Source organism: Dipodomys spectabilis, unplaced genomic scaffold, assembly GCF_019054845.1.
Source record: "Dipodomys spectabilis isolate Male_0828 unplaced genomic scaffold, ASM1905484v1 ptg000085l, whole genome shotgun sequence".
NCBI lineage: Eukaryota > Metazoa > Chordata > Mammalia > Rodentia > Heteromyidae > Dipodomys > Dipodomys spectabilis.
In genome coordinates this window covers 7,434,790-7,456,995 of record NW_024870762.1, presented here as the reverse complement: position 1 = coordinate 7,456,995, position 22,206 = coordinate 7,434,790, and the positions used below count along the sequence as shown (strand labels likewise).

Genomic DNA, 22,206 nt, shown 5'->3' with positions numbered 1-22,206 from the left:
GCCAGAAGTGGCTCTATGGCTTGAGTGGTAGAGTACTAGCCTTGAGCTGAAGAGGTGAGGGACAGTGCCCAGCCCCAGAGTTCAGGCCCCATGACCTGCCAAAACAAACAAACAACAAAAAAAGAAATTTTATAATTTACAATTTTAGGATTAGGCTTTGGAATCCATTTTGAATTGCTTCTTGCACAAGGCATGAGATGGGGTCTGATTTCATAGTTTTTTTTGTGTGTGTGGCTATCCAGTTTCCCTAATACCATTGATTAAAGATGTCCTTTCCCCAACATGTGGTCCTAGTATCAAAATTAATAAATTGAGCTAAGTGCCAGTGGCTCATGCTTGTAATCCTAGCTATTCAGGAGACTGGAATACTGAGGATCAAAATAGGAAGCCAGCTCAGGCAGGAAAGTCTGTGAAACTCATCTCCAGTTAAAAAAAAAAAAGCCAGAAGTGACACTGTGGTTTAAGTGGTAGAGCACTAGTCTTGAGCTAAAGAAGATAAGGTCCAGAGTACAGAGCCAGACTTATATTACTCCTGTATTTATCTGTGTTTGAATATGTGTACATAGCAGAGAGAGAGAGAGAGAGAGAGAGAGAGAGAGAGAGAGGAAGAGAGAGTATTTATAATGTACCATGTGTTTTTTTTTGTTTTGTTTTATTTTGCTTTGTATGTTCCTCCCCCATGGTATAACCACTGTTTTCACTGTATTTGATGTCAGTGCCCTGTCTTGTATATACACTTCTCTAATTCAGGGAGAAGAAGGGATAAAACAAAATGCTTAAATAAGGATACAAGTTGACCCATTGTAACAATGAGATGTACAAACACTATGCTGAAAAAGAACTTTACAACTTTGGCAGGGGGTGGAGGGGTAGTTGTGGAGTGGGAGGGAAGGGATGGTAGGGGGAAAACAAAGGAGGAGACAACAATGCTCAATAGGAAATGTACTCATTACCTTGCTCAAGAAACTGTAACCCCTCTGTACAGCATTTTTACAATAAAAAATGTACAAAAAAGAGTCCTGGAAAAAATTTCTGACTCCTAATAAACAATTTCCACTGCTTGAGTGTCCAGTGTACTGAGCAATTGAATGAGTTATTTTATAACACATTTGAGGACAGTGTCGACTTGCTACCAAGCTATTCTCATTTGTGAACTAATTGAACATAAGAATACTTTCCATAAAGAAGTGTGTCACAAGGGATATTCTCTGTTAAGTACCTGGGAGAATAAATGAGTGGCCCATGTAAAAACCAATACCCAAGAGGACTCAGGCACAGTATATACATAACACTTCCACAAAACAGTCTTCGTGTTTTTCTGTATTGTCTAATTCATTATTTTGTCCTTTTGGCATTCATATCAATAGAGAAGAGTAGGAACTTCAATGGTAATTCTCAAATACTCAACGGTTTGCTACAGTTTATCCATCTTCTCAAGTATGAAAAGCACTACTGAATTTCTTTATAAGACCTTTTTACCAATATATCTTTGTCAAGATAAGGTAAGGTCTGTGAGAATCATGCATTCTCAGGGAAGGCTGGAATGGATGTAGATGATATTATATATTATACATATGAAAGGTGAGGTATATTTCATTTCTGGAAGCCTTTTCAAAGTTTGGAAATATCTAATAGCTCTCAGGACAACTGGACTTGTCTTAATAGTTGATCCTTCTCAGCATCTTGTTTAGATCTAACTTAAAAGCATTTAAATTTCAATAAGCACAGTATCTTGAGAGATGAATACCATGATGAGATAGAATCTCTCAGTCAAATGACAGAATATAGTGGGTTTCATGAAATTTAGTTCAACCCTAACAATATAAGCAAACTCCACATTGCCTAATTTTTATCTATCAAAAGGCTGTTTTTCACAAAGGGAGAACACTATTGTGTTCAAAGTAACTCTAATGTGAAAACAAAGTATATTGTTAGGGAAAATGCAAATTGCCTTTGTATTTGAACAAGTCTTTGGAATTTAAATGGGAATTGGCTTCTTTTTCTCTTGATAGCAGTTGCTTGTAGGTCAAAACTTGAGTTTCAGTTGGTTCTCGTTAGTAGACAATGATAACGGTGCCAAAACCCACTCAATAAGATAAAATTCCTACAAGACAGATTAATTAGATTAATTAAATGAATGGTAATATTGAGAGAACAAAGGCTCCAAGTCTAATTCAGGTATTTAAGTCAGAAAAAAAACTAATAAACACACAAGTCTTTTTTTTTTTTTTTGTCAGTCATGGGGTTTGAACTCTGGGCTTGAGCACTGTCCCTATGCTCTTCAGCTCAAGGCCCACAACACCACTTCCGGTTTTCTAGTGATTTATTGGAGATAAGTGTCTCACAGACTTGCCTGCCTGGGCTGGCTTTGAACTGTGATCCTCAGATCTCAGCCTCCGAGTAGCTAGGATTACAGGCGTGAGTCACCAGTGCCCAGCTCACATAATCCCAGCTCACATAATTCTTAAGTGTGGGGGAAATTATATCTGTGTGATCCAACCTCCTCAACTGGTAATTTAGGAAACAGTGGTAAAATTAAGCTGGGTGCGGTAATGCATTCCTGTAGTTCTTATACTGGCTACTGTTTGATGACCAGAGTATCACTTGAGCTGCTGAATTCAATACCAACATGGTCAACACAGTGAGACCCTGTCTCATCATCCTTCTCAATTCTGAGTAGCTAAGATAGATCATTTAACTCCAACGTTGTCTTAATTTCCATGACAAAATGTTAGTGACTGTGCCTTTCTTTTTTTTTTTTTTTGGGTCCGGTCGTGGGGCCTGAACTCTGGGTCTGGGCACTGTCCCTCAGCTCTTCAGCTCAAGGCTAGCGCTCTACCACTTGAGCCACAGCGCCACTTCCGGCTTTTTCTTTTTGCTTATGTGGTGCTGAGGAATCGAACCCAGGGCCTTGAGCATGCAAGGCAAACGCTCTACCACTGAGCCACCTTCCCAGCCCTGTGACTGTGCCTTTCTATTGGATTCCAGATTTTCTGCTCTTTCTATGAGTCCTACCCCAAAACTTTAACTCTTTTTACCTTTGCAGCAATGTCTAGCAGCAGCATTTCAGAGGAGCCACGTGATTCAATGCCCCATGACACAGCTGTGCTAACAGGCACCCGGAGATAGAAACCCAGAAACTTCATTTTAACAACTTCTGCTGATTTATGTGTGGATGATGAAATTTGAAAATGAGAGGACAGGCATATCTCTTTTGTGTGTGATCCCCTTTGAGTTGGATCTACATTATCTTAAGGACACCTTTCTTGTTAGTCTTCTAGTACAATATAAAAAACTGAGATTCAGATTGTGTAGTTCACTGGTGGCTGGGAACTCCCTCTAATTTATGGTGTCAGGAGAAAAGGAGTCAACTGGTTCCATACCCTTCATATCATTTGTCACTCAATTTTTTTGTACCTCACTCTGTGTTTGCATGTCCAAAGCATAGTGGAGTTTTAGCTTATTGTGCCTTTGTCCGCATCCTACTCTAAGATAATGACACTAATGAATGAGAGTCACCCCAAAGAGTTCATTCTACTAGGCTTTGCTGACCGTCCATGGCTGGAGCTTCCTCTGTTTGTTCTTCTTCTGATCACATACCCCATGGCCTTGCTGGGAAACATCGCCATCATCCTGGTGTCCAGGTTAGACCCCCGTCTCCACAGCCCCATGTATTTCTTCCTCACCAACCTCTCCTTTTTGGACATGTGCTATACCACCAGCATCGTCCCTCTGATGCTTTCCTGCTTGGGAAGCTCTAGAAAGATAATCAGCTACACTGCATGTGTGGTTCAGCTTTATTTCTACAGCACAATGGGTGGATCAGAAAGCCTGCTCTTGGCCACGATGTCTTTTGACCGCTATGTGGCCATCTGCAGACCCCTGCACTACACCCTCCTCATGAGCCAGCGCACCTGCCTCCTGTTAGTGTCCATCGTGTGGTTGGGTGGAATGGCCTATTCCTTCTCAGAAGTCACAATGACCTTCCAGTTGCCCCTGTGTGGTCATAATCAACTGGATCACTTGGTGTGTGAGATTCCAGTTCTGATCAAGACTGCCTGTGGTGAAAAGGAAGCCAATGAGCTTGCACTCTCTGTGGTATGTGTTTTTTTATTAGCTGTCCCTCTCTGCTTGATTCTGGCTTCTTATGCATGTATTGGGCGTGCTATATTGAAGATGAAATCTTCTGAAGGAAGGAAAAAGGCCTTTGGGACATGTTCCTCTCATCTCATTGTAGTTCTTTTATTTTATGGCCCAGCCTTTAGCATGTATCTTCAACCTCCTTCCTCCATTTCCAGGGACCAGCCCAAGTTCATGGCTCTCTTCTATGGAGTGGTGACTCCTACCCTCAACCCCTTCATCTACACCCTGAGGAATAAAGATGTGAAGGGGGCATTAGGCAGCCTGGTGAGGGGCATCTTCACTTCTAAGTGAAAATTTGTAGGCATCAATTTTGTTATTTACCAATTAGACCAAATGATATGGGTTACTCCAACAACTTAGGCTTGTCTCCTAAATCTTTCCCATTGTAATCCAGTGGTTTTTAACATTTTGCCTTTATGTTTGTGTTGACTTAGTGTTCATTTATTAATATGCTGTTCAATCTTGCTGTGTTTGATTATTTTCAGTAGGTTCCTCTGTTAATGATTTTTATCTTAATTCTATTGTGACCTGATAAACTTTCAGATTATTTCCATTTTCTTACAATGTTAAAGGCCTGCTTGTGACTTAAAATGTGATCTATTTTGGGGAAAACTTCATGAGCTTCTGCGAATATTTGCATGTTGCAGCCATTCATTGGAGCATTCTTTGACCTTCACATAACTGTATATTTATCTTTCTAAAATAAAATAATGCATTTGGTGATGACACTTCTATACACATATATAATATACTTCAATCTTATTTACACCCAACCTTTCTCCCTTTTCATGTTTTCCCCTACTGGTTTCATCTCCCAGTGGTCCCCCTTGAATCTTTATAAGTTTTTCTGCCTGCATATTTGTTTGTCTTTAGGCCTATATTCCACATGTGAGAGCAAACATAAAATAGATCTCTTATTTTGCTCAACAAGATGACCTCCACTTCTGTCCATTTTTGTACAAATGGTAAAATTTCATTAATTTTAGGAGAAATGCTCCATTTTCTATATACAATTTCTCTATCCACTCATCCATCATTGGACATCTAGGCTTATTCCACATAATAAACTTCCAAGAACTGAAGGTATAAATATCCATCTACTACACACACATGTTTGTTCAGCAATATTTACAAGTCATTTTTTTATTAAGATTTTATTATTTTTCCTTGGCACTTGAAGTCCCTTTTCAACTTGAATTAAAGTTGAAAGGCTCATTTGACACTATCCCACAGTATCATAAGTTGTTTTTACTCTTCATTTTCCTTTTTTTCTTTGGAGTGTATTTTCATGTAAAGTGTGTTTAAGTGTAGTTATCATGTCTTTTGTTTGTTCTGGTTTGCTATTGATGCTCATTATACCTTTAAAATTTTCCTTAATGCATTTTTTTTAACATGAGAGACTGCTTTACTTTTTAAAAAGTATATTCATCTGTTTGTTAGGCTTTTTAAAATCACTTATCCATATTCTTTTGAAGTTCACCAAGTTTTTCTACAACAGATGTATTAAATTCAAGAGATCAGCCATAATAGTTGCTACTTAATCAGCTTTTGGTATTTTATTTTATTTATTATTATTATTATTTTTTAATTTTTGGGTCTGGTTGTGGGGCCTGAACTCTGGGCCTGGGCGCTGTCCCTCAGCTCTTCAGTTCAAGGCTAGCACTCTACCACTTGAGCCACCGCGCCACTTCTGGTTTTATCTTTTTGCTTATGTGGTGCTGGGGAATCGAACCCAGGGCCTCATGCATGCAAGGCAAGCGCTCTACCACTGAGCCACCTTCTCAGACCCAGCTTTTGGTATTTTATTGGGTTAAGTTAGGTTATGTTTTCTTGAAAAAGCATGCTGTTTTGTCCAGTGTGCCATTTCCTGCATAGTGAAGGATTAGGTGTTTATTCCAATCTCTGTAGTTTGACTTTGTTTTCTGGGCATTTTTCTAGTCAAACTATTTTCTCTGAGCCTGCAGTCACTTTCATTATCTCAGGTATATATGACATATTTCAGTTTTGCTGTCTGCTCATCATATCTTGTCTGCATTCTAGCACAAAGTTGTTTATAATGTTATGTCTTTATGGCTATAATGACTGCAGCATCTTAGTCATCATCTTTTCACCTTTCCTTGATTGGAGGATTCAGTTCATTTATATTCAAGGGGTTACTGATTGGCAAAGACTTGTTACTACCATTCTGTTCATCATTTTCTTGTTGTTTTGTCAAGACTTTGCTCCTTTCTCTAGTCTACCGCTTAGCTAGCCCAGTACAAAGAACAATTTAAGAGAAGAGATGTAAAAAAAAAATACAACCAATTTTAATAGGCATGTTATTAAATACAATTATTGTCAGGTTTTGCCTCAAAAGTTTAAGATACTGCATTTATGTATATGTGAGATTAAGACAAAGACTATCTTAACTAGTAAAAATAAAGATATTATATAACATTATGGAATCTGTAGTTTTGATTTGAGACAGATTTGTGGTTTTGGTTTGAAGCTAGATCCTCAAACTCATGATTTCCCCTAAACCTCTGTGCTTAGATTTTAGGAGAGAATTTTTGTTATGTATATATGTATGTACATATGTACACATACAGGCATCTATATGTTTGTTAAAATTATAAAATTTTATGACAATCAGCAACAACCAGAAATCATTCCACTGTTAAGTTACTTAGAATTTTTCCAAGCTAAATATAAACATACCCATTGCTTTCAAGAACAAACCATTGAGTGAGTGGATCAGGTTGCTGTTAATTTATTTTTATTTTTATTTCTATATTTTAAATTTTATTGTAAAGGTGGTGAGCAGGGGGGTTACAGTTGCATAAGTAAGGCAATAAGTACATTTGTTTGTAATCATTGTTACCCCATCCCTCTATATCTCCCACTTACCCTTCCCTACTCCTCCATCCCCTGCCCAAGTTGTAATGTTCCTATCCAACATAGTGTCAAGTGAGTATCAAGGTTGCTGTTGTTCATCTGTTGTCTTGCTGTTTCTCTGATTCTCTTTCCCTACCACATATTGCATTGTCTATTATGCAAAACACAAGGTACAAAAACCTAAGAGAAATGAAGAAAGAATAAAAAACAATAGATAAAAAAGAATGAACTACATACAGGGTTCAAGGAGAACCTCTTGCTTCCATATTTTCACCAGAGGATATTCTAAAAATTTCGAATGACTATTGTTTTCCTTAAGAGTATTCATTTTTCTTATGTAATAACACACAATGCAATATTAGTTTTATATTAAAAACCCCAAATGTGTTGTTTTCACACACTGCTGCTAATTTTAGTATACTGTTTTGTTAGTGGTGTTAGTTCCACAATAAAGATATAGACATTACATCATTAATGATACAGATTTTAAGTATCATTTGTATTAACATTTTGTATCAGTGAAAAGATTGTCATTTTTTATATAACCATATTATGTATTTCACAAATGCACGTTTTTTCTTTCCCATGATGATTATTGAAGTTTGAAAAGACGTTTTAATCCAGTCCATGTACAAAAATGCTTCCAGGTTTTGCTTAATTATCAGTATTACTTCTTTCATTTATCCAGAAAGCTCATAATATTTAGAAGGATAATTAAGACATATCTATACTCTCTTTCTCTCTGCTGTTCATTTCAATATTTAAACAAATTCTCTAGTTTAAAATACATTACTTTTCATGTATAGTTAAAGAAGATTTAAAATTACCCTTTGAAAGAGCAATAGTATCTACATAAACTGAGGTTGATAAACTCATGATTTTTCTACAACACAGAGTGTTTCACCCTGAATGCAATAAAGCCACGCTCCCCACCTAGACATGGATAAATGATGCATAATATGTCTAAGGTTACACTGATAATGAATCCATTGATGCTATTTGCTGTCATGCTATATTACAATGATTAGCTTGAAATATTGAGTTAATATAATTTATCTTTTACTTAACACATTTACTATTACTATTTCAATTAGAATTAAAAAATTAGTAAAATTTGATTACTAATATGAGTGTAGACTATTTGAGTATAATCTTTGCCTTATATAAGAAGAAAAATTATAAGAAGAAACATAAGGTTGTACAAGAAGAACATATAATACCAGTTTAAATGATAAGCCAATCACTAGTTACTAGGAAGCCTATGTTACTACTAAAATAAATAACTTGATAGATATCAAGCATTACTTAGAACTGAAGATGCTCCTCATCAGGTTGACTAATGCTGCCTTGACATCCTTATTCCTCAGGGTATAGATGAAGGGGTTGAGGGTAGGAGTCACCACTCCATAGAAGAGAGCCATGAACTTGGGCTGGTCCCTTGAGATGGAGGAGGGGGGCTGCAGGTACATAGTAATTCCTGGGCCATAAAATAAGAAAACTACAATGAGATGGGAAGAGCATGTCCCAAAGGCCTTTTTCCTTCCTTCAGAAGATTTTATTTTCAATATAGCATGTCCAATATATGTGTAGGAAGCCAGAACTAAGCACAGAGGAACAGCTAATATAAAAATGCATATGACAGAGAGTGCAAGCTCATTGGCTTCCTTTTCACCACAGGCAGTCTTGATCAGAACTGGAATCTCACACAACAAGTGATCCAGTTGATTGACGCCGCACAATGGCAGTTGTAGTGTAACAGTAGCTTCTGACACAGCATAGGTAATGCCACACAGCCACACAGTGCACACTAACAGGATGCAGAGGCGCTGGTTCATGATGAGGGTGTAGTGCAGAGGTCTGCAGATGGCCACGTAGCGATCAAAGGACATAAGAGCCAGGAGTAGACATTCTGTGGCTCCCATGAAATGAAAAATATAAAGCTGAACCGCACACCCCATGTAGCTGATAGTCTTCTCAGAGCTCCCCAGGTTGAACAGCATCTGAGGGACGATGCTGGTGGTGTAACACATGTCCAAAAAGGAGAGGTTGGTGAGGAAGAAATACATGGGGCTGTGGAGCCGGGGGTCTAACCTGGTCACCAGGATGATGGCAATATTTCCCATCATGGCCATGGGGTATGTGATCAGAAGAACGATGAATAGAGGAAGCTCCAGCCAAGGCTGGTCAGCAAATCCTAGTAGAATGAACTGTTGTGGGTGACTTTCATTGATGACTGTCATTCTCTTCAATTAGTTTCACCTGTAGAAAAAGCATGGAGTTATAGTAATATTATAAAATATAATTGTGCACCGGCCATGTATAGAAGATGAGGTGCAGTCAAGTACCTCATATTATAACATGCCTATAATACAGTATTATAGGAGGCTGAGATCTGATTATTGTGGTTTAAAACTAGCCCTGGCAGGAAAGTCTGTGGGACTCTAATCTCCAATTAATCAGCAAAAAGCCCAAAGTATAGCTGTGGCTCAAGTGGTAGAGTGCTAGACTTGGGCCAACAAACTAAGAGACAACACTCAGGCCTAGAGTTCAATCCTTAGTTTACACACAAAAGATGAGATGCAAGAGCTTACTAGTATGTATAATATATATTAGTTATATGTATATTATATATATACTATGTATATATATAATATATATGTGTATATGTGTATATAATACATACATATATATGTATATAACATATTATATATTATAATAGATTACTGAATTTCCCTTGAAATCCCATTACAAGTTAAAACCAGTTACCTGATTTTAAAAGTATTTTGAAGCTTACTTTTGGATTCTGTATAACAATAATGAAGATTTTAATTTAAATCATTCTTTTAGTGGTGAGATATGATCCATGAAACCAACAATTTTCTGTTAAATGGTTAATGTTCAAATAGAAAGATGAAGATTGAAGCCACATGGCAAAATTCTGAATTAATTTACTAATCAGTTAATGGAGAAGAGTGTCAGGTTGCATTCATATAGGTACAAGGCAGTTTTGGTATGCTTTATTTCATTAAATCCTCAAAGCTACCCTGTGGTTTCTCTGAATGGTACTCACCTAAGATAGGAATGTATGAAGATATGAATGTTATTCCAGGAGTGTTCATCAATGATAAGAAAATAATAATAATTTTAACCAATCCTTAATTGGCCATTTGTGCCCATTGGCATTAAGTCATTGAGAATACATACCAGACCCTATAATAAAGGACAATGTATTTCCCATACCTATCTGATCATACCTATCATCTTCTAATAATTTAGGATTAAGTATCAAAAAGTAACCAATGTCTTAAATGAATTAAGGAGACAGTGACAGTTTAATTTCAAAATCTGAAGATTCCACTGAAGGTATTGGTATGCCAGTGATGTTTTCTGAAGCAGTGTGCACTGATACTATTCAAGGTATTATTATCCACAGCATAAATTCAGTGTAAGTTCTGTTCATGGTGACTAATCTAAGTTGCAGATAGAATAAATATGCTAAGAATTGAATTGTTAAAAGTAATATTTTAAAAATGACATCACCTACATTATTAAATTATTAAACTCAAGATGATTATTGTTTCTTTATGTAGGATTATCATCTTCATATTTTATTTATTTTATATGATAATAAATATCATATATTATATAATGGCCCACTGGTTAGTTCTTTTGGGGAGGCGCACTGGGGTTTAAACTCAGTTTTGTGTTTGCTAGACAAGCACTGTATTACTTGTGGCATGTTTCTGCCCCTTTTTGCTCTAGCCCCTTTTGACTAGTGTCTCACTTTTTGTGGGGGCCATCTTGGACTACAAGTCTCCCATTTATGTTTCTGGTATAGCTGGGTTGACATGTGCATACCACCAGACCATCTTTTTATGTTGAAATGGCATCTTACAAAAACATTATCTCCATTCATATTTTCACTCTGGTGTATGTTAGTCATGTTTTAATTTTTATCATCTATTTAACTCATTTATAACACTTTTTTAGTTTTATAGAGATTAAATATCACAAGAAAAATAACATACTTTTATCTGACATGAAAAACTCTGCTTGAAACATACGCCAAACTTCACACACATACACACACACACACACACACACACACACACACACACTTGCCAGTCATGGGGCCTGAACTCTGAGCCTGGGCTCTGTCCCTCAGCTCTTCAGCTCAAGGCTAGTGCTCTATCACTTGAGCCACAGTGCCACGTTCAGTTTTTTCTGCTTATGTGGTGCTGAGGAATCGAACCCAGGGCCTCATGCATGCAAGGCAAGCACTCTACCACTGAGCCACCTTCCCAGCCCTGTTTTTGATTTTTCAAAATGTTTCAGTTTTAAATTGTTATTATAAAGATGATATACAGAAGGTCTATAGTTACATAAGCCAGGGAAACACATTAAATTTTGACCACATATTAAAAATGATTTATAAGCCAGGTGACACTGGCCTTATATGTGTAATATTAGTTACTCAGGAAGCTGAGGTTCACAGTGTGAAGCCAGGCAGGAAGAAAAGTTTATGAGAGTCTATCTCTAATTGTTCAGCAGCATGTCAAACTGGAGGTATGGTTTACCTGGTAGAACACCATTCAAAAGCAAAGAGTAGGAAGTGGCGCTGTGGCTCAAGTGGTAGAGTGCTAGCCTTGAACTGAAGAGCTGAGGGTCAGCACCTAGGCTCAGAGTTCAAGCCCCACGACCAAAAAAGCAAAGAGTAGGAGTATTAAGCCCTCAATTCAACCCCTAGAACTGGGAAAACATGATTTGTATTATAGTGAAATGATTGAACGATGAATTGTTTCTTCATATATTTATAATTTAATATTCTTAAATTCTCTTTACTGAAATTTAAATCTTTTAGTTTGAAGTAATAGACTGGAAGATAAAGTAAGTATTAGGCGATCTAGTTTGTCCTAGAGCCACTAAATTAGGTATCCCCCAAAGGATGGGAAAGGTTTTATGGGCTGGGAGTTCTCTGATTAGTAGAGCACTTATCTAGGATGCGAGAGGCATTGTGTTGCAAACCCAGAACAAAAAAAAAGTGTTTCTGAATTAAAATGTTTTAGGCCTTTTCTATGTGTCTTGGTATCATTGTCTACCTATATTCCAGCATTCCCTTAGAATGCATGGTCCATCAAAACCAGTTTACACTTACCTTACTTAGATAAAAGTCCTTCAATAAAAATGGAATTGTGAAGGAATAAACTTGAAAATTTCAAAACTTGCATAGAGTAATGGAGAAGCTGTAGTCCAATGGTGCATATTTAAGCATGACCTTCAGAACTTGTAATGTTCAGAAGATACAGGGTACTGAAAGAAGAAAAAAATCTATGTTACAAAAGCAATACCAAGTATGTCTTATGGGCATTCTATTTGTATGCTTTTCTTGTAATCTCTTGGGCCATGTTTTCACAGAAGCCATTCCATGAATCCTTCTCCCAGCTGAGTCATCAGAGAAATTTCCTTGAACAGTAGTCTCTATGGAAATGCTTCTTATGTACAATTAATTATCTGGTGAAGTGTGTTTTAGAGTAAGTCCTGTTAACTGTGATCTAAATATTTAATTTGCAAATGTACTAGATTTTATCTTTGAATCATAAAATAATGAACAATAAACCATAGCAATAAATAGATAATTAAAATACAGAAAATCAGAGCTAGTTTAATAAATGATTTTCTGGAATTTAAATGTCTATTTGCGTATATTAGTTACATTAGAAGAGTTCATCACAATATTTCCATACATGTATATAAAGTATTTTCACCATATTCACATTCCTTAACCCTCTGTGTACACCCTCCCAAATCCTGCTGGTAGACTTCAAACATAGCTTGTTTTTATATTATTTTCATTCTTTCTTTGGTTTGGTTCACAGATTTTTTTTTTTACATTTTTAATTTACCAATTAATTAATTATTGTTACTGTAAAGGTGATATACAGAGGGGTTACAGATATACGTTAGGTGTTGATTACATTTTTTTTTCTCAGTTGAGGGGCTTGAACTCTGGGCTTGGGTGCTGTCCCTCAGCTCTTCAGCTCCAGGCTAGTGCTCTAACACTGAAGCCACAGCTCCACTTGCTGCTTTCTGGTGGTTTTTTGGAGATAAGAGTTTCACAGTCTTTCCTGCCCAGGCTGGCTTTGAACCATGATCCTCAGATCTCAGCCTCCTGAGTAGCTAGGCGTACAGACCTGAGCCAACAGTGCCAGCTCAACTCAGGGATGGCTTTAGCTGTATTTTCTTTTTCCTTTTTCTTTTTTTTGTCAGTCATGTGGCTTGAACTCTGGGTCTGGCGCTGTCCCTTAGCTTTTCTGCTCAAGGCTTGCACTCTATCACTTGAGCCACAGCACTATTTCCTACATTTTTTTTTGGAACACTGCTACCCCTTCCCTCACTTTCTCCTAGTTTTTCCCTCCTGTCTCCCCTTACAAATTGAATAGTTCATTTTCAAATAGTGCCTAGTGAGTATCACTGCTACATATGTTTATCCTATGACCCACTCTTCCTGTGCTACCCTTATCTTCCCAAAGACAGATAAACTAACAAAGAAGACAAAAGGTAAAGAAAACAAAAACAACAACAAAGAGAAAAACACTTCTTGTTTCTATTTCTTGGAATTCATTTTGATAAATATTATTTTAAATGATCATATGCACATAGCTATTGAGCCTTTATGATCCTCTCTTAAGATTATCCTCCTTTGGTAATATTTTCATTAACACCAATTAGTTGTACAAGGGACTTTCATTTTGACACACCCATACATACATACAACGTACCTTGATCAGACTCACCACCATCTTCTCTCCTCTCTTTCCAAACTAATCTCTCATTTCAGTTTCCTATTTTCCCTCCCTATTCACCTTTGCCCTTCCTACTACTACCCACACCCCAGCAAGATGTTCACATTCCTATCATTCATTTTTAAAGGTATAATTCTTTTTTAGTGTATATTAATTATACAAAGGAGTTACATTATGGTATTTCACATATGTATGTATTATGTTTTAATCGGATTAGCTGCATTGATTGTTCTCTTTATCCCCTCTGTCTCCTCATTATTCAACAGCTTTCAGTGAGTGTCTCTATGCCATCTTCCTACATGGATGCAATGGATTTCAACATTATTCACCCTCCACTGGTCTTTCCCTCTCCCATTTCTCATTCATCCCCCCCAAACAGTCAATCACAGTCATGGAATAGATGTGTGGTGGATACCTTTTCATAAATTAATCTTCCCCATAGCCAACAACTGAGCAAACAATTCTCCAAAGAAGAAAAAAATGGCTGATAAATACATGAAAAATATATCTTTGGCCATATATACAAATCAAAATGGTACTGAGATTTCATCACACTTTAGAAAGAGTGGTGATTAACAAGAACACAAATAAATGCTGGCAAGGATGTGAAGACAAAGAAACCCCTTATCCATTGTTGGTAGGAATGTGAACTAGTGCCACCATGGTGGAAGGATGTATGGAGATTCCTCAAAAAATGAAAAACGGAACTATCCTATGAGCCAGTGATATCATTCTATTTATTTATTTAATTGTGAAAATACCGTACAGAGGGGTTACAATTACACTGGCAAGGTAATGAGTACATGTCTTATCAAGGATTGTTGCCTCCTCCTTTGTTTCCCCTTCCCATCCCTTCCCATCTTCCCTGCTCCCCACCCCCCAGTGATATCACTCTTAAGAATTTATTAAAAAAATTGCAGGTCAGGATAAAATAAAGGCATCTACCAACTCATGTTCGTTGCAGAACTAATCACAATAGCCCAGTCATGGAAACAACTCAGATTTCCTTACAATCAATGAATGGATCAAGAGTGATTTAGTACTTATTAGCATACCTTAATTATAAAAAGTTTCATTGTAGTATTTCCATAGATACATCAAATATGCTTTAAACAAGTTCTACCCTTCTATTATATTCCATTACCCTCCTTCCTACCTCCATTTTAAAATAGAATTTAATGTCTTAATATATATGATATTTACATGTATCATAGAAAGGTTATATATTTATTATAGTATATTTATTATATATTAAGAGTAACAACAGACAGAAAAATAGATCAAATGAGAAATACACACAGAGAACAATAGAATCCAGACAAAAATGCAAAAGTACTGAACTTGGGGTTTATAAAGAAAACATTGAACTCTAACATAGTGTGCACAGTAAAATGGAGAGAATCTGTATGGAAATACAAGACAGGCCCCAGGTCAGATAAAATGATGTTAAGCAAAATGAATCTCAAGAAAAGGATACAAGGGTTTTTTTCTTTCTTGATATTGTTTCTAACATATTTATAAAGGTACCATGTGATTTTGTTGTTGTTGTTGCTTTGTATGTCCCTCCCCCATGGTATAACCCCTGTTTTCTCTGTATTTGATGTTGGTATAATTTGGGGAGGGGAAGGGAAAAAAACCAAAATGTTTAAATAGGGATACAGGTGGACCCATTGCAACAATGAAATGTAGAAGACGCTATGTTGAAAAATGAACTTTACTATTTAGGCGGGGGTGGGGTGGGGGGTGGAGGCACTGGTGTTGGTGTAGTTGAGGAGGTGGGAGGGATGGGATGGTAGGGGAAAAACAAAGGAGGAGACAACAATGCTTGACAAAAAAATGTACTCATTACCTTGCTCATGTAACTGTAACCCCTCTGTACAGTATTTTCACAACAGAAAACTTAATAAAAAATAAGAAAGCATCTAGAAGATCCATAAGTGTACATCATCAAACACTCAAGAAAAATATCCAAGGTGGGAGATCAACGTACCACATGACACACAGATGCAAGTGAAGTCCAGCTTCCTTTAAAAAGTATATAGATCCAAACCCCAAAGGGTTCCGCACTCTACTCTTAAGTTAAGGTTTTGCTTAAGAGTCATCAGAAGCTACTGGGGTGTAAAGAGGAATGCTAACTGAAGTTAAGCTGACATGTGAAAGGCTAAAATTACTAAAAAATGAGCCACCGAGCTGTGAGGACTCCTGTACTGGTGGCAGAGCTGAAACTATAACATGAATTGTACTTTCGTAAGTGTTAAATCCAAGAATTGTGAAGCACAAAGATTGCATACAATCGCTTGGTTGGCCCAGTTACTGCATGCTTCATTGTCTCCACTGCCTTGTGTACTTGTGTAGAAACAGAGCCACTGCTTGGGAATTTAGTGCCCAGGAGAAACCAATATAGACAGAGACATTCAACCTGGGATTTTTTTTTTTTTTTATCATGGACCAGGCACTGATGGAAGGCAGCCTCTACATTCTCTGTACCAGTAGGTCTGCTTCCAGGTCAATGCTGTCCTGAATTCCACATACCACAGAAACCAGGCCATGGTGCAGCCCCTTTATAAACCTCAGGATTAAAGACCTACTCTCTTTAGGACAGAGAGGAAAAAATACTGATTGCTGTGTTTTTGTTTTTTACATGTTTAAAGTGATGGTTGTAGTTAGATGACTGCTTTTCTCCTTTCCCTTTTATTTTTATTTGTTTTTGATTCCTTTGTCTTTTTCTCAGTTTACCCTGCTCCCACAATGATTCTAGCTTTCCCTGTTTCTCTATTCCAGTCTTTTTCTTCTCTTTCCTATTTTGCATTTTCTCTTCTCGATCCGTCTTTATTTTGTAGTACGTAATTATAAAAATCTCTAGATGTATTAATTTTCAAACTCCAGTGTAATGAGCAATTGAATGGGTTATTTTATGACACTTTCGAACTAATTAAACATAAGAATACTTTCCATAAAGAACTGTTTCCCAAGGAATATTCTTTTAAGTCACCTGGGAGAATAAATGAGTTGACCATGTAAAAAAACAATGCCCAAGGTATGCGCTGGTGGCTCCTACCTGTAATTCTAGCTACTCAGGAGGCTGAGATCTGAGGATCACAGTTCAAAGCCACCTGGGCTAGAAAGTCTGTGAGACTCTTATCTCCAATAAACCACTTAGAAAAACTGGAAGTGGCACTGTGGCTGAAGTAGTAGATGAATGTGGCTCAAGTGCTAGTCTTGAGCTGAAGAGCTGAGGGACAGCACCCAGGCCCAGAGTTCAAGCCCCACAAGTGAAAAAACAACCAAACTAAAAACAAACAAAAAATGCCCAAGAGGAATCAGGCACAGTATATACATAACACAGCCACAAAACTGTTTACATATTTTTCTGGATTGCCTAATTCATTATTTTGTCCTTTTGACATTGATATCAATAGAGGAGGCTAGGAACTTTGATGGAAATTCTCAAATACTGAACGATTTGCCACAAGCATGAAAAGCACTACTGAATTTCTTTTACCAGTTTATCTTTGTCAAGATAAGGTAAGCAATTAGATGTCTGTGAGAGTCATGCATTCTGAGGGAAGGCTGGAATGTGTAGATCATGCTATACATTATGCATATGAAAGGTGAGGAATATTTCTGGAAAACTTTTCAAAGTTTGGTAAATATCTAATAGCTCTCAAAACTAACAGACTTGTTTTAGTAGTTGATCCTTCTCAGCATCTTATTTAGACCTCCCTTAAAAGCATTTAAATTATAGTAAGCACAGTATCTTGAGAAATGAATACCAGGATGAAGTAGAAATCTCTTACATAATCAAATGACAGAATATAGTAGGTTTTATGAAACTTAGTTCAATACTCACAGTATAAGCAAACCCCACATTGCCTAATTTTTTCTATCAAAAGACTTTTTCACAAAAGGAGAACACTATTGTGTTCAAGGTAACTCATCTGAAAACAAAGAATGTAGGTAGAGAAAATGCAACTTGCTTTTGGCTTTGAACAAGTCTTTGGAATTTAATTGGGAATTTGGCATATTTTTCTCTTGATAGTAGCTGCTTGTAAGGTCAAAACTTGAGTTTCAGTTGCTTATCTATCGTTAGTAGACAATGATAATGCTGTCAAATCCCACTCAATAAAATTCCTACAAGACAGATAAATAAATGGTAACATTGAAAGAACAAAGGCTCCACGTCTCATTCCAGTATTTAAGTCAGAAACAGAATATAAACACATAATTCTTAAGTGTGGAGGGAAGTAGATCTCCTCAACTGGTAATTTAGGAAACTAGTGGTAAAATTAACCTGGGTGTGGTAATGCAGCCCCGTAGTTCCTGTACTGGCTAATGACGGATGACCAGAATATCACTTGAACTGCTGAATTCAATACCACCATAGTCAACACAGTGAGACCCTGTCTCATCATCCTGTTCAATTCTGAGTAGTTAAGATAGATCATTTAACTCCAAAGTTGTCTTAATTTCCATGACAAAATGTTGGTGACTGTGCCTTTCTTAGGGATTCCAGATTTTCTGCTCTTTCTATTCATCCTACCTCAAAACCTTAACTGTCTTTAACTTTGCAGCACTGTCTAGCAGCAGCATTTGAGGAGCCACGTGATTCAATGCCCCATGACACAGCTATGCTAACAGGCACCCGTAGATAGAAACCCAGAAACTTCATTTTAACAACTTCTGCTGAATTTTTATGGATGATGAAATTTGAAAATGAAAGCACAGGCGTATCTCTTTTGTATGTGATCCCTTGGTGTTTACTCTACATTATATGAAGGACTCTTTTCTGGTCAATGTTCTAGTACAATATAAAAAATTGAGATTCAAATTGTTTAGTTCACTGGTGGCTGGGAATTCCCTTTAATTTATGGTGTCAGGAGAAAAGGAGTCAACTGGTTCCATACCCTTCATATCATTTGTCACTGAATTTATTGTGCCTTATCTCTGTTTTTGCATATCAAAGCTTAGTAGTGTTTTAGCCTATTGTGACTTTTTCCTCATCATATTCTAAGATAATGACACTAGTGAATGACAGCCACCCCAGAGTTCACTCTACCAGGTTTTGCTGACCGTCCATGGTTGGAGCTTCCTGTATTCATTGTTATTCTGATCACATACCCCATGGCCTTGCTGGGAAAGATTGCCATCATCCTGGTATCCAGGTTAGATCCCCATCTCCACAGCCCCATATATTTCTTCCTCACCAACCTCTCCTTTTTGGTCATGTGCTATACCACCAGGATGGTCCCTCTGATGCTCTTCTGCTTGGGAAGCTCAACAAAGATAATCAGCTACCCTGCATGTGTGGTTCAGCTTTATTTCTACAGCACAATGTGTGTGTGGGAGGTGTTTGGAAAGCCTGCTCTTGGCCACGATGTCTTTTGATTTCTAGATGGTCATCTGCAGACCCTCTTCATGAGCCAGCGCACCCACCTCCTCTTAGTGTCGATCGTGTTGTTGGGTGGAATGGCCTATTCCTTCTTAGAAGTCATAATGACCTTCCAGTTGCACCTGTGTGTTCATAATCAACTGGATCACTTCTATGTGAAAATTTGTAAACATCAATTTTATTAGTTACCAGTTAGAGCAAGTTGATATGGTTACTTCAACAATGCATGCTTGTCTCGTAAATCTTTTTCATTTTAATCCAGCAATTTTTAACATTTTGCCTTTATGTTTGTGTTGACTTAGTGATCATTTATTAATATACTGTTTGAACTCTTTTTGTTGGATTTTCAGTAGATTCTTTTGCTATTGATTTTTTTTTTTTGGTCCAGTCGTGGGGCTTGAACTCTGGGCCTGGGCGCTGTCCCTCAGCTCTTCAGTTCAAGGCTAGCGCTCTACCACTAGAGCCACAGCGCCACTTCCGGCTTTATTCTGCTTATGTGATGCTGAGGAATTGAACCCAGAGCCTCAGGCATGCAAGGCAAGCGCTCTACCACTGAGCCACCTTCCCAGCCCTTGCTATTGATTTTTATCTTAATTCTATTGTGACCTGATAAACTACCAGATCCATTTTCTTACAATGTTAAAGACCTGCTTGTGACTTAAAATGTGATCTATTTTGGGGAAAACTTCATGAGCTTCTGCGAATATTTGCATGTTGCAGCCATTCATTGGAGCATTCTTTGACCTTCACATAACTGTATATTTATCTTTCTAAAATAAAATAATGCATTTGGTGATGACACTTCTATACACATATATAATATACTTCAATCTTATTTACACCCAACCTTCCTCCCTTGTCACGTTTTCCCCTACTGGTTTCATCTCCCAGTGGTCCCTCTTGAATCTTTATAAGTTTTTCTGCCTGCATATTTGTTTGTCTTTAGGCCTATATTCCACATGTGAGAGCAAACATAAAATAGATCTCTTATTTTGCTCAACAAGATGACCTCCACTTCTGTCCATTTTTGTACAAATGGCAAAATTTCATTAATTTTTAGGAGTAATACTCCATTGTGCATACACAATTTATCCATTCATCCATTGTTGGACTTCTAGGCTTATTCCACATAATAAAATTCCAAGAACTGAGAGTATAAATATCCAAGTACTACACACACATTTCTTCAGCACCATTCACAAGAGTCAAGTTTCTTATTAAGATTTTATTTTTCTTTGGCATTTGAAGTCCCTTTTCAACTCTAACTAAAGTTGACTCATTTGACACTATCCCACAGTATAATTTGTTTTTACTCTTCATTTTCTTTTCTTCTGAGTGTATTTTCATGTAACTTGTGTTTGAGTGTAGTTATCATGTCTTTTGTTTGTTTTGCTATTGACGTTCCTTATACCTTTTAAATTTTCCTTAATGTCTTTTTTTAACATGAGACTGCTTTATTTTTTTTAAACATATATTCATCTGTTTGTTAAACTTTTTAAAATCACTTATCTATATTCTTTTGAAGTTCACTGAGTTTTTCTACAACAGATGTATTAAATTCAAGAGATCACCCATAATAGTTGCTACCTAATCAGCTTTTGGTATTTTATTGGGTTAGGTTAGGTTATGTTTTCCCAAAAAAGCATGCTGTTTTGTCCAGTGTGCCATTTCCTTCATAGTGAAGGATTAGGTGTTTATTCCAATCTCTGTAGTTTGACTTTGTTTTCTGGGCATTTTTCTAGCCAAACTATTTTCTCTGAGCCTGCAGTCACTGTCATTATCTCAGGTATATATGGCATATTTCAGTTTTGCTGTCTGCCCATTACATCTTGTCTGCATTCCAGCACTAGAGGACAATCCAAAGTCAGATTTGTCCTATGTTTGAAGTTGATGTGTGGCTTAGCAACCAGCTACAGCTCAAGTCTTCAAGTGTATGCCTGACATATTGGCTGTTTCAGAGACTCCATCCTTAGGCACTGGTTTGTCATTCTTTTTGCTCTTATGAAGATAGTTTTTTTAAAAATTTTTATTTATTTTTTATTGTGAAAATACTGTACAGAGGGGTTACAATTACATGGGCAAGATAATGAGTACATTTCTTATCAAGCATTGTAGCCTTCTCCTTTGTTTCCCCTTCCCATCCCTTCCCATCCTCCCCCCCCCCCCCGCCCCCCTCACCCATGAAGATAGTTTTATACACAAAGTTGTTTAAAACGTTATGTCTTTATGGTTATAACGACTGCAGCATCTTAGTCATCATCTTTTCACCTTTTCTTGATTGGAGGATTCAATTCATTTATATTCAAGGGAGTTACTGATTGGCAAAGACTTTCTACTACCATTCTGTTCATCATTTTCTTGTTGGTTTGTCAAGACTTTGCTCCAAGAACAATTTAAGAGAACAGTTGTAAAGCCTACAACCAATTTTAATAGGTATGTTATTAACACAACAATTGTCAGGTTTTGCCTCCAAAGTTTAAGGTTACTGCATTTATGTATATGTGAGATTAAGACAAAGACTATCTTAACTAGTAAAAATAAAGCTATTATATAACATCATGGAATCTGTAGTTTTGATTTGAGACAGATTTGTGGTTTTGGATTGAAGCTAGATCCTCAAACTCATGATTTCCCCTAAACCTCTGTGCTTGGATTTTAGGAGAGAATTTTTGTTATGTATATACACATACAGGCATGTATATGTTTGTTAAAATTATAAACCTTTTATGACAATCAGCAACAACCAGAAATCAGTCCATTGTTAAGTTACTTAGAATTTTTCCAAGCTAAATATAAACATACCCATTGCTTTCAAGAACAAACCATTGAGTGAGTGGATCAGGTTGCTGTTAATTCATTTTTATTTTTATTTCTATATTTTTTATTTTATTGAAAAGGTGATGAGGAGGGGGTTAGAGTTACATTGGCAATACGTACATTTGTTTGTAATCATTGTTACTCCATCCCTCCTTTCCTTTCCCTATTCCTCCATCCCCT

General features: G+C 37.0%; 2 protein-coding genes across 2 annotated transcripts; one reads left to right on the top strand and one right to left on the bottom strand.

The window, feature by feature from the left end:
* Positions 1-3,495: 3,495 nt before the first annotated feature.
* Positions 3,496-4,434, top strand: LOC122111403 (olfactory receptor 2B11-like). The gene has a single exon (XM_042684225.1). It carries the CDS (start codon positions 3,496-3,498, stop codon positions 4,432-4,434), a length of 939 nt encoding a protein of 312 aa, XP_042540159.1.
* A 3,884-nt stretch (positions 4,435-8,318) lies between these two features.
* Positions 8,319-9,257, bottom strand: LOC122111404 (olfactory receptor 2B11-like). Its single transcript, XM_042684226.1, has one exon. It carries the CDS (start codon positions 9,255-9,257, stop codon positions 8,319-8,321), a length of 939 nt encoding a protein of 312 aa, XP_042540160.1.
* Positions 9,258-22,206: the final 12,949 nt, after the last annotated feature.

Bases quoted from the DNA above. Each gene is read 5' to 3' on its own strand.
- LOC122111403 (XM_042684225.1), top strand. From the start codon at position 3,496: ATGACACTAATGAATGAGAGTCACCCCAAAGAGTTCATTCTACTAGGC.
- LOC122111404 (XM_042684226.1), bottom strand. From the start codon at position 9,257: ATGACAGTCATCAATGAAAGTCACCCACAACAGTTCATTCTACTAGGA.